Consider the following 12388-nt stretch of genomic DNA (forward strand, 5'->3'; position numbering starts at 1 on the left):
TAATAGGCTTTGAGCCATATACTTTGCATTGATGTGTGAACACGCCACATACAGACTATTTGTTTGCACAGGTGCACCAAGCAGCCAATTCCTCATTGTAGGGTGGCTGCATTATCGGTATTATTGCACCTGTGTATTTGCCATCTTAACTTGGGTCCGCTGCACCCTGGTTAGTGCATTTGTTGGAGGCCTTGAACAGGTAAGCATCTTTGCCTGTATACTGGTGTTTTTTTTGTTTAGAATAGCGGAGGTCCTTCCTCTTATGGTGTTTTTTTAGATTAGGACTGCCAATATGTAAGGACCCTTGACGTGGGTTGGCAGCTTAAATATTGTGGCCATAATATCGACCAATACCTTGCATACATTGTTATGTTTTTGGTGCACTGTATATTTTTTCCAGGGTGCGGCTGGGCCCTAGATGGCTCTGTACACTGTGGCCTCTGTTTGCACAGGATGCATTATGGTAAGCCCGCTATATGGCGTCATTAATAGGCTTTGAGCCACATACTTTGCATTGCTGTGTGAACACGCCACATACAGACTATTTGTTTGCACAGGTGCACCAAGCAGCCAATTCCTCATTGTAGGGTGGCTGCATTATCGGTATTATTGCACCTGTGTATTTGCTATCTTAACTTGGGTCCGCTGCACGCTGGTTAGTGCAATTGTTGGAGGCCTTGAATAGGTAAGCATCTTTGCCTGTATACTGGTGTTTTTTTTGTTTAGAATAGTGGAGGTCTTTCCTCTTATGGAGTTTTCTTAGATTAGGACTGCCAATATGTAAGGACCCTTGACGTGGGTTGGCAGCTTAAATATTGTGGCCATAATATCGACCAATACCTTGCATACATTGTTATGTTTTTGGTGCACTGTATATTTTTTCCAGGGTGCGGCTGGGCCCTAGATGGCTCTGTACACTGTGGCCTCTGTTCGCACAGGATGCATTATGGTAAGCCCGCTATATGGCGTCATTAATAGGCTTTGAGCCATATACTTTGCATTGCTGTGTGAACACGCCACATACAGACTATTTGTTTGCACAGGTGCACCAAGCAGCCAATTCCTCATTGTAGGGTGGCTGCATTATCGGTATTATTGCACCTGTGTATTTGCCATCTTAACTTGGATCCGCTGCACCCTGGTTAGTGCAATTGTTGGAGGCCTTGAACAAGTAAGCATCTTTGCCTGTATACTGGTGTTTTTTTTGTTTAGAATAGTGGAGGTCTTTCCTCTTATGGTGTTTTTTTAGATTAGGACTGCCAATATGTAAGGACCCTTGACGTGGGTTGGCAGCTTAAATATTGTGGCCATAATATCGACCAATACCTTGCATACATTGTTATGTTTTTGGTGCACTGTATATTTTTTCCAGGGTGCGGCTGGGCCCTAGATGGCTCTGTACACTGTGGCCTCTATTCGCACAGGATGCATTATGGTAAGCCCGCTATATGGCGTCATTAATAGGCTTTGAGCCATATACTTTGCATTGCTGTGTGAACACGCCACATACAGAATATTTGTTTGCACAGGTGCACCAAGCAGCCAATTCCTCATTGTAGGGTGGCTGCATTATCGGTATTATTGCACCTGTGTATTTGCCATCTTAACTTGGGTCCGCTGCACCCTGGTTAGTGCAATTGTTGGAGGCCTTGAACAGGTAAGCATCTTTGCCTGTATACTGCTGTTTTTTTTGTTTAGAATAGTGGAGGTCTTTCCTCTTATGGTGTTTTCATAAAAGGTTTCCCCCAGCACAACCATGGTTGCCAAATAAAAGATAGGACAAAGAAACGAAGAGAAAGGGAGGGGATAATTACCAGTACACAATTGTCTCACAACTAGTGTTGAGCGATACCGTCCGATACTTGAAAGTATCGGTATCGGATAGTATCGGCCGATACCCGAAAAGTATCGGATATCGCCGATACCGATATCCGATACCAATACAAGTCAATGGGACACCAAGTAACGGAAGGTATCCTTATGGTTCCCAGGGTCTGAAGGAGAGGAAACTCTCCTTCAGGCCCTGGGATCCATATTAATGTGTAAAATAAAGAATTAAAATAAAAAATATTGATATATTCACCTCTCCGGGTGCCCCTGGACATCACTGCGGGTAACCGGCAGGCTTCTTTGTTTAAAAAGAGCGCGTTTAGGACCTGAGAATGACGTCGCGGCTTCTGATTTGTCGCGTGCCGCTCATGTGACCGCCACGCGACCAATCAGAAGCCGCGACGTCATTCGCAGGTCCTAAATTCCTAGAATGGGGAGTTTAGTGCCTGAGAATGACGTCGCAGCTTGTGATTGGTCGCGTGGCGGTCACATGAGCGGCACGCGACCAATCAGAAGCCGCGACGTCATTCTCAGGTCCTAAACGCGCTCATTTTAAACAAAGAAGCCTGCTGGTTACCAGCGGTGATGTCCAGGGGCCGCCGGAGAGGTGAATATATCAATATTTTTTATTTTAATTCTTTATTTTACACATCACTATGGATCCGATACCGATTCCCGATACCACAAAAGTATCGGAATTCGGTATCAGAATTCCGATACCGCAAGTATCGGCCGATACCCGATACTTGCGGTATCGCAATGCTCAACACTACTCACAACTAATAAATACTAAGTTCGTTCTCCAAACTTATTTGCGCAGAGTCCTCGCAAGAACTTTCTGCAAGTTTTTAGTGAGAGGAATGATTGCTCAAACCAAATCACTAATGCTCTAATATCCCACCGCCTTGCCACCAATTTGTCAGGAATCCTGACCGCTGCCACCAATATGTCAGGAATCCTACCGTGACCGTCACCCCTACGTCATGGATCGGGGTGACTTTAGGCCAACAGACTGCTATCACGTGTGCAGGGGGCTTATCTTAGTTATCCCTCTATTCCACAATGTGATGAAAAAACACACACAAGGCTATTGACCTCTTAGTTTACAGCAGGGGCTTATTCTAGGTATCCCACTGCTCTTCAATATACCACGAACTGCAGGGATTTATGTATATCCCGCTTACAGTTCCACTTAACACTTGCAGCTCTCTGGCGCCCCCCTTACTCTCAGGTCAGATTAGGTACTGCACCCTGAGTAATTAGTCACCAGAAAGGCTGCCTGCTATGTACTGGCTATTGGGCACAATGCAGTGACGCGATAAACTACTCCCGCACAGGCAGGAACAATAATTATCAATGCCGCAGTTGCTACAACAACCCCCAAAGGCCTGCACACGGTATTGCTGCCACCAGCTTCGATCAAATGGGTCCAAAGCTAACCCAACACAGTAGCGTAATTCCCTTCCAGAAACAGGGCACGTTTTAGAACAGGAGAACGAATCTAGTATATTAAATATTATACTCCATAAATGATTTTAAGGCAGTGTTTATCGAAAAATATTACAAGGATGTTACAAAACAGACAATTGCAAATATGTATAAGGTAATTATAAAATAAAAGGAATAAATGAGAAAAGGTAAAACTCACATGTTCTCAGTTCATTTCAGGCAACCAGGCTAGTGGAGTTTCCATTTGTCCCAGTGCATTAGGACTCTCGGTAGGAACAGCTCTTCACGTCAGGCTCACATAGGCTCCAGCAGCAGACAGACCCTTGCTGGAGTCTGGCCAAAAAACTTATAGCTGCAGCCTGTGACATAACCAAAAGGGTTGAGTTAAGATCGCCCTCCTCTTTCTTCAGTCTTAGTAAATGTCACACAAGTTTTTCTACTGCTTGTATCTCTGCTCCAGAACATGTCATAGTCATAACAAACCCAGCATTCATCTCGTATTAACGTTGGCATTCTAATCAGATCAAATATGTCCTATTTGTGATGCATAATTACAGAGAAATCCAAACTCTTAACCTGATGGAGTTAGAAGCTCTTGTTTAGTGTGATGGATAGATGCTCCGATGGACTTTAGCAATCTCTATTTAAGATTCTCTTAGCCCCAGTTATTGGACCAATATCTTACAATAATGGAACAAAGGACTTCCATGATTCTGGAGGCTTCCATACCAGTTATAGCTGGGGACGAGTTTGAGCCTCCCCAAGCGATCGTAAACATTCTTTTGGGAGAGGTATGAGGGATATGGGAGCTGAAAGTCAGGAATTTGCAGCAAGAAGCAATAAAACTCTTCTACACTCATTGACAAGACAAGCTGAACACAGAGTGAAGGGGGTCAACGCCCACCCTATGTGTGCTGGCAGAGAGACTAAACTTATTATATACATTTTCCTCACAAGCCGTGTGTGTACGAGGTGTACGGAGCGGTTCCGTGTCTGTATGAGGTGTGCGGAGCTGCGTGTGTTCAGAGCGGAGCTGCATGTGTACGAGGTGTACAGAGAGGAGCCGCGTGTGAACAAAGTGTACAGAGCGGATCCGCATGTGTGCGAGGTGTATGGAGAGGAGCCACGTGTGTACGAGGTGTACGGAGCAGAGCAGTGTGTACAAGGTGTACGGAGCAGAGCCGTGTGTTTACGAGGTGTATGGAGTGGAGACGCGTGTATACGAGTTGTACGAAGTGGAGCCACGTGTGTACGAAGTCTACGGAGCGGTTCCGCATGTTTATGAGGTTACGGAGCAGAGCAATGTGTGTACAGAGCGGAGCTGCGTGTGTACGGAGCGGAGCCAGGGCCGGCGTCGGCACCCGGCACAGCGGGCAAATGCCGGGGCCCTGGGGAGAGAGGGGGGCCCACTCAGGCTGTCATAGATACAGCTGGGAGAGCAGGAGATAACATGCTCTCTCCGCCTACAAAGTCACTGCTGGCTGCGTTCTCTTAACCCCTATGTGCCAGCTCTGACACAAGCATCTTATCACTCAGTGAATGCAGCCAGGCAGGCACACATAGGGGTTAAGAGAAGGCAGCCAGTGTGACATTGTTTGTGGGGGTGAGAGTTCTCTGCTCTGATCTCCGCCCCTGGCTGGCTGCTGTGCTGCTGAAGTTATGAGGCACATTCAGGAGGAGTTCCTAGTCTTACCAGTGCAGGAGTGAGTGGCGCTGCTATATACTATGTGGGCTGCGCTGCTATATACTACGTGGGCTGCTCTGCTATATACTACGTGGGCTGCTATATACTACTTGGGCTGTGCTATATACTACATGGGCTGCTATATGCTACGTGGGCTGCTATATACTACATGGGCTGCTATATACTACGTGGGCAGTGTTATATACTACATGGCTGTGTTTATATGCGATCATGAATCGGAGTATGTGTTAAAGGGGGGGGCCCACTGAGACTCTTTCGCCCGGGGCCCTCAAAAACCTGGAGCCGGCCCTGAGCGGAGCCACGTGTGTTCGAGGTGTTTGGAGCCCAGCCGCATTTGTACGAGGTGTACGGAGCGGAGTCGCGTGTGCACACGGTGTATGGAGCGCAGCCGCGTGTGTATGAGGTGTACGGAGCGGAGCTGTGTGTACAAGGTGTACGGAGAGGAGCCGCGTGTGTACAAGGTGCACGGAGAGGAGCCGCATGTGTACGAGTTGTACGGAGCGGATCCACATGTGTACGAAGTGTACAGAGCAGAGCCGCGTGTGTATGAGGTGTACGGATCAGAGCCGTGTGTGTACAAGGTGTACGGAGCAGAACAGTGAGTGTACGAGGTGTACGTAGCAGAGCAGTGTGTGTACAAGGTGTACGGAGCAGAGCCGTGTGTGTACAAGGTGTACGGAGCAGAACAGTGTGTGTACGAGGTGTACGGAGCAGAGCCGTGTGTACGAGATAAACGGAGCGGACCCGCGTGTATCAGGTGTACGGAGAGGAGCCACGTGTGTACGAGTTGTACGGAGCGCAGCCGCATGTGTACAAGGTGTACGGATCAGAGCCGTGTGTGTACAAGGTGTACGGAGCAGAGCCATGTGCGTACGAGGTGTATGGAGCAGAGCCGTGTGTGTACAAGGTGTACGGAGCAGAGCCATGTGCGTACGAGGTGTATGGAGCAGAGCCGTGTGTGTACAAGGTAAACGGAGCGGACCCGCGTGTATGAGGTGTACGGAGCGAAGCCGCATGTGTACAAGGTGTACGGAGCGCAGCGGCGTGCGTACGAGCTGTACGGAGTGGAGCCGTGTGTGTACTAGGTGTACGGAGAGAAACCGTGTGTACAAGGTGTACAGAGCAGAGCCGCCTATGTACGAGGTTTACGGCACAGAGCCGCGCCTGAAGATTGAAGCTCAGCTTCAGTTCAGTGGAGGAGAACAGCAAGGAGTGGCAGACACCGTTAGTTGGCCCAACCAAACAAGTAGGCCAAATGCAGTTTCATATTTGAAGTAGGCCGAAAGCCTGAAGATTGAAGCTCAGCTATATTCAGTGAAGGAGACAAGCAAGGAGCGGCAGACACCGTTAGTCGGCCCAACCAAACAAGTAGGCCAAATGCAGTTTGTCACGGATCCACACTGCTGCCACCAATATGTCACGATTCACAACGTGACCGTCACCCCCCCACGTCACGGCTCGGGGTGACTTTAGGCCAGCAGACGGCTATCACATGTGCAGGGGGCTTATCTTAGTTATCCCTCCACTCCACAATGTGATGAAAAAAACACCCACAAGGCTATTGACCTCTTAGTTTACAGCAGGGGCTTATTTTAGGTATCCCACTGCTCTTCAATAAACCACGAACTGCAGGGATTTATGTATATCCCGCTTACAGTTCCACTTGAAACTTGCAGCTCTCTGGCACCCCCTTACTCTCAGGTCACATTAGGTACTGCACCTAGGGTAATTAGTCGCCAGAAAGGCTGCCTGCTATGTACTGGCTATTGGGCCCGATATAAATACTCCCGCTCAGGCAGGAACAATAATTGTCAATGCCGCAGTCGCTACAATGACTCCCAACTACCCAGTACAACGGTATGCTGCCACCAACTTCGACTAAACGGGTCCGAAGCTAACCCAAAACAGTAGCGTAATTCCCTTCAGAAGACTTAAGGTACATTTTAGAGTATGAAGAACGAATCTAGTATTAAATATTATACCCCATTAAAGTTTAGGCAGTGTTTATAGAAAAATATTACAAGGTCGTTACAAAAAGAGACAATTGCAAATATGTACAGAGGTAATTATAAAAACAACAGGGGTTAAATGAGAAACAACACTTACATGTGTTCAGATCATTTGAGGCAACCAGGCTAGTGGAGTTCCCATATGTCCCAATGCATCAGGACTCTGTTTAGGAACAGCTCTTCAAGTCAGACTTACATAGGCTCCAGCAGACAGACAGCAGGCTGGGGTGCCTGGCAGACTTATAGCTCAGCCTGATGACATCACAAAAAGGGTTGGTTTTCCCAGCCCCTCCTATCTCTTCAGTTTAACTAAATTCAACCTAAATTTGTCTAATGCCTATAACTCCGCTACAGAACATGTCATGGTCATAACAAACCCAGCATTCATCTCGTATTAACGTTGGCATTCTAATGAGATCAAATATGTCCTATTTGTGAGAAGTACACAAAAAATTACATCATATATATTCGGGGAATAAATAACAAAGCGAAAGGCCCGACAATGGGGCCAAAAAATAATAATCCCCACCATACATATGGACAGTAGCAGGACAAACTGCAACACTCACTGAGAAAAAAAACAAAAGCACCAACAGCAGTTTTTATATCCAAAATATCAAAATGGCTTTATTATCATAAAATTATTAAACAGGTACAAGGGAAACATGGGGGAACATGTGCCAATGCGACACAAAGAAGTGCCCAATGAAAGCCGTGGACGGAACATACATAAAATGTATGAATAGAAAGTTACAACACAAATAAATATATTGCGGCATAGCCAGATGTATAACCATAGTTAACCATCCTGGTGACAGTCTATATAAGGCAAAAAGCAGCGTAATATGCAAGATATAGTAAAAAACATACCAAAATGTATATGCCAGTCACCACGCCGTCCACCGCTGACCCCGACGCGCGTTTCGGTTAACCCTGCTGTTCTGTTGGTCAAAAATGACCAACTTTGAACTTCAATATTCTTTAAAATATTCAAGATGCGGCTCTGAAACCCGTGGCCGACCGACCCATCCTCATTTAAGTCAATCAACCACAAGTTTCAGAACCGCATCTTGAACACCCCAAAAAATACCAAAGTTCAAAATAGGTCTCCCCAGACCGAACAGAACAGCAGGGTTAAGAAACCTTCCTCAGAGGGCGTGCCGTAAATAAATATGTGCCGTCTTATATAGTCCGAGGGTTACCACAAACCCGGAGATAGAATGACGTCACCTCAGTAGCAGCAAAGTATAAAGTCCAATAGTAGAGAAAACACACATCTGCACTGCTCAAAGGTCAACCTCAATGACCGTATTATATTATCGGTCTAGCACCACAGAAAGTGATACTGGCTGTAAGAATCCTTTACACCTAAATCAACGGGGTGCTGCTGCCAGAAAAAATGTATACAGAATCCAATGGCAAAATAGAAAAAGTAGGCACGCACTTACCCTGTGGCGGTGAATATCACTTTATTAGGACATATAAACAAACGGATAGCAGGGAGGGATAGAGTCAGCCACGGACAACGATCGTTTCGTGCTCTACGGCACTTCAACGGGTCCTAATGCTGAGTGGAACAGGAAGGAGTTTTATAGACCCATCCGGATCCCAAACTCCTCCCCCTGGACTCCAAACATAAACCGTGTTACATTTAAAACAAAATGATGTTAAAAACAACAATGATAAAATAGCACATGCTGAGAACTACACATAAACCGAATATAACTTTTAGAAAACAATGATTGAGACACTTTTATAAGAAAACCGACATGTCGACTTTGTCATTCAAACCAGATGGTCCTGCTGCGTCTGCGCGCAGGATCCATCTGGCTTCCCTGCGCAGCAGGAGGCGGCACAAATCCCCTCCTCCCTCAGGCAACGAAACCCGCTCCAAACCCGCAAATCTCAGTACTTGGGCATCTCCTGCATGGTAAGTGTGTAGATGGTCTATTAACCTCGGAGCTCCTTTCCCTGTTCTAATGGAATAAAAATGCTCCCTAATCCGAACAAATAGCGGGCGAAATGTTTTGCCAATGTAGAAGCGTCTACACGGACAAAAAAGAACGTAGACGACATGGGTAGTCCTGCAAAAAATAAAGTCCCGTACAGTATGCTGGATATGACCTACTCTAATTCTGTTACCTGTATGATGGTACTTGCAGAAATTGCAACTCCCACATGTGAAGTTGCCTTTAGGGATACTATCCGTGAGCCAATTATTTTTGGTAGTAACAAAGCGGTTGCGGACTATGCTGTCTCTAATGTTTCTGCTGCGACGGCTAGCGAAGAGAGGTCCCCTATCTATTATTTCTTTAAGGTCAGTATCTTGTCGTAAAATACACCAATTTTTTCGTATGACGGTTCTGATGTGGTTGTCAAGAGGGCCAAATTTAAAACTAAAGACAAACTTTTTTTCTTCTTTTTGTCTTTTTTTAGAGGTGGTGGAAACATCCGTGGCTGCTGCTTTATCGTAGGCAGTTTTTAAAATAGACGGGGGGTATCCACGTTTCTTAAATCTTCCAATCAAATCGACTGACTGCTGCGCAAAACCTGCAGGATCACTATTAATTCTCTTAACCCTAAGAAGTTGACTATAGGGCAGAGATCCCTTCATGTATGGCGGATGAGCACTTTATTCCATTAGAACAGGGAAAGGAGCTCCGAGGTTAATAGACCATCTACACACTTACCATGCAGGAGATGCCCAAGTACTGAGATTTGCGGGTTTGGAGCGGGTTTCGTTGCCTGAGGGAGGAGGGGATTTGTGCCGCCTCCTGCTGCGCAGGGAAGCCAGATGGATCCTGCGCGCAGACGCAGCAGGACCATCTGGTTTGAATGACAAAGTCGACATGTCGGTTTTCTTATAAAAGTGTCTCAATCATTGTTTTCTAAAAGCTATATTCGGTTTATTTGTAGTTCTCAGCATGTGCTATTTTATCATTGTTGTTTTTAACATCATTTTGTTTTAAATGTAACACGGTTTATGTTTGGAGTCCAGGGGGAGGAGTTTGGGATCCGGATGGGTCTATAAAACTCCTTCCTGTTCCACTCAGCATTAGGACCCGTTGAAGTGCCGTAGAGCACGAAACGATCGTTGTCCGTGGCTGACTCTATCCCTCCCTGCTATCCGTTTGTTTATATGTCCTAATAAAGTGATATTCACCGCAACAGGGTAAGTGCGCGCCTACTTTTTCTATTTTGCCAGCAGCAAAGTATATGACTACGATAACATAGACCCGGAAGTGAAAGGGCATCGCTGTAGCGTCGCTATAGCAGCGACTATGCCACCTGTGTACGTCACTGCCGGGTTGACTAGTAAAAGCCCACGTGATGCACATGATCCGGAAGTAAAGGAGCGTCACTATCGCAGCGGCCACGGCATCCAAGTATGCCGCTACCCGGTCAGCTGATGCCGGAACACATGGGGCCCCACGTGACCGAGCAACAGACTGATAACAGGGGGCGGAGACCTGGTGCCGAATAGCGCATAGACGTAGGAGGCGCACGAATAAGCCGCACAAAAGAGGCGATATGGGTAACCACATAACGGACAGGAAGTGAAAAAACATTAACAACAAAAACAAATGCCGAATGTGGGTGAAACATATCACAATATAACTGTATAAATTCATCATATTTGGATCCCATTACAGGTCTGACAATACTCTTCAAAAAAGACAGAGGCAGATATCAGAACTAAACGTGAGTATGGGAACACAACAGGGGAGATCCATGCATAATTACAGAGAAATCCCTACTTTTTACCTGATGGAGTTAGAAGCTCATGTTTTGAGTGGCTGACCGAACCGCCGATGAATGTTAACAATATTTATTTTTTCCTTTTTTTTAGCCTACATTGTTGGCCCAATATCTTACAATAATGGAAAAAAAGGACTTCTTGCATTTACAGAAGGGAATCAGACCGGTTTTGGCTAGCACAATTTTCCACTGCAACTATGCCAGTCGTAAATACCTTTCTTCAATAAAACTCTCCCACATACATTGACAAGACAAGCTCTTGCCTGAATGAAAGGGAAGGGGGGTTTTAGCCCACAGCCTGGGCTAACAGGAGACACTAAACTTATATGATATTTCATACAATATCGTGACACCTCCCCTTTTGGTGTGCACTACGGAGGCAGAACCTCTCGGTATGCCTCCACGTGCACCTCAGTAGGTTCACCCTGGCGGGACAGTCCATCGGCATTGCCATGCTCCCTGCCCGTTTTGTTTTCAAGGGTGAAGTCAAACTGCTGAAGGGCAAGGCTCCAGCGTAGCAACCTGCCGTTGGTTCCACACATGGCATTTAGCCAGCGCAGAGGGTTGTGGTCGGTCACCACAGTGAAGATGCGACCGTACAAGTAGGGCTGCAAGAGCTGCAGGGCCCAGACTTTGGCCAGGCACTCCTTCTCAATGGTGGAGTAGGCCACTTCCCTCAGCAAAAATTTCCAGCTCAGGTATAACACAGGGTGCTCTTGGTCCTCCAAGTCAACCTGGCAGAGCACAGCACCGGGGCCAAACTCGCTGGCGTCAGTCTGTACCAAGAACGGTCGACTGCTTTCAACACAGAGGCATTGCACAGTGCGGTTTTCAACGCCTGGAAGGCCCCCTCACAGCCATCTGTCCAGTTGATGATGTGGGGTAGCTTCTTCCTGGTGAGGTCCGTCAAAGGTTTTGCCAGGCTACTATAGTGCTGTACGAAGCACCTATAGTACCCTGCAGTGCCCAGGAAGGACATCACCTGTTTCTTGGTCCCGGGAGTGGGCCAGTTCACGATCGCGCCCACTTTCTCAGGCTCTGGCTTTAGGGTGCCTTCACCTACCCAATGCCCCAGGTAGTGGACCTCCCTCATGCCCATCTGGCCCTTTCCCGGCTTGATAGTCAGTCCTGCTTGGTGAATTCGCCTGAGCACCTCCTCGAGTTGCTGCAGGTGTTCCTCCCAGGAGGGACTGAAGATGGCAATGTTAACCAAGGACGCCACTGCGTACTTCTCCAGTCCCTGAAGCAGGAGGTTGACCATCCGCTGGAAAGTGGCAGGGGCATTCTTCATGCCGAAGGGCATGACCGTGGACTCGTACAGTCCAAAGGGTGTGATAAAGGCGGACTTCTCCTGCGCCTCGGGGCTCAGGGGAATCTCACAGTATCCTTGACTCAGATCCATTATTGTCAGGTATTTTGCACCAGCCAACTTCTCAAGCAGCTCCTCGATGCGCAGCTCCATAACCAGCTGCACCTGGTCGGAGATTCGATTAGGTGTTCACCATAGTGGGGCATGATTCCCAGTGTCCACCTCATGGACTGCTACCTCAGTCCTTCCAGGTCGGTTGGAAAACACGACCCGGAAGGGTTCCAGTGTGGTTTGCAACTGCAACCACTGTGGTTCAGTTAGCGAGGC

At 47.1% G+C, this 12388-nt stretch overlaps 1 protein-coding gene across 1 annotated transcript in view; it reads right to left on the reverse strand.

The window, feature by feature from the left end:
* Positions 1 to 3529, reverse strand: part of LOC138667428 (formyl peptide receptor 2-like) — a 33247-nt gene extending 29718 nt beyond the window's left edge. Inside the window, exon 1 of the mRNA XM_069755638.1 lies at positions 3479 to 3529. Within this exon, the coding sequence (XP_069611739.1) occupies positions 3479 to 3480 (2 nt within the window). The 5' untranslated portion in view covers positions 3481 to 3529. The remainder of the gene's footprint in view (positions 1 to 3478) is intronic.
* Between the last annotated feature and the right edge of the window lie 8859 nt (positions 3530 to 12388).

Source organism: Ranitomeya imitator, chromosome 2 (genome assembly GCF_032444005.1).
Source record: "Ranitomeya imitator isolate aRanImi1 chromosome 2, aRanImi1.pri, whole genome shotgun sequence".
Taxonomy (NCBI): Eukaryota; Metazoa; Chordata; class Amphibia; order Anura; family Dendrobatidae; genus Ranitomeya; species Ranitomeya imitator.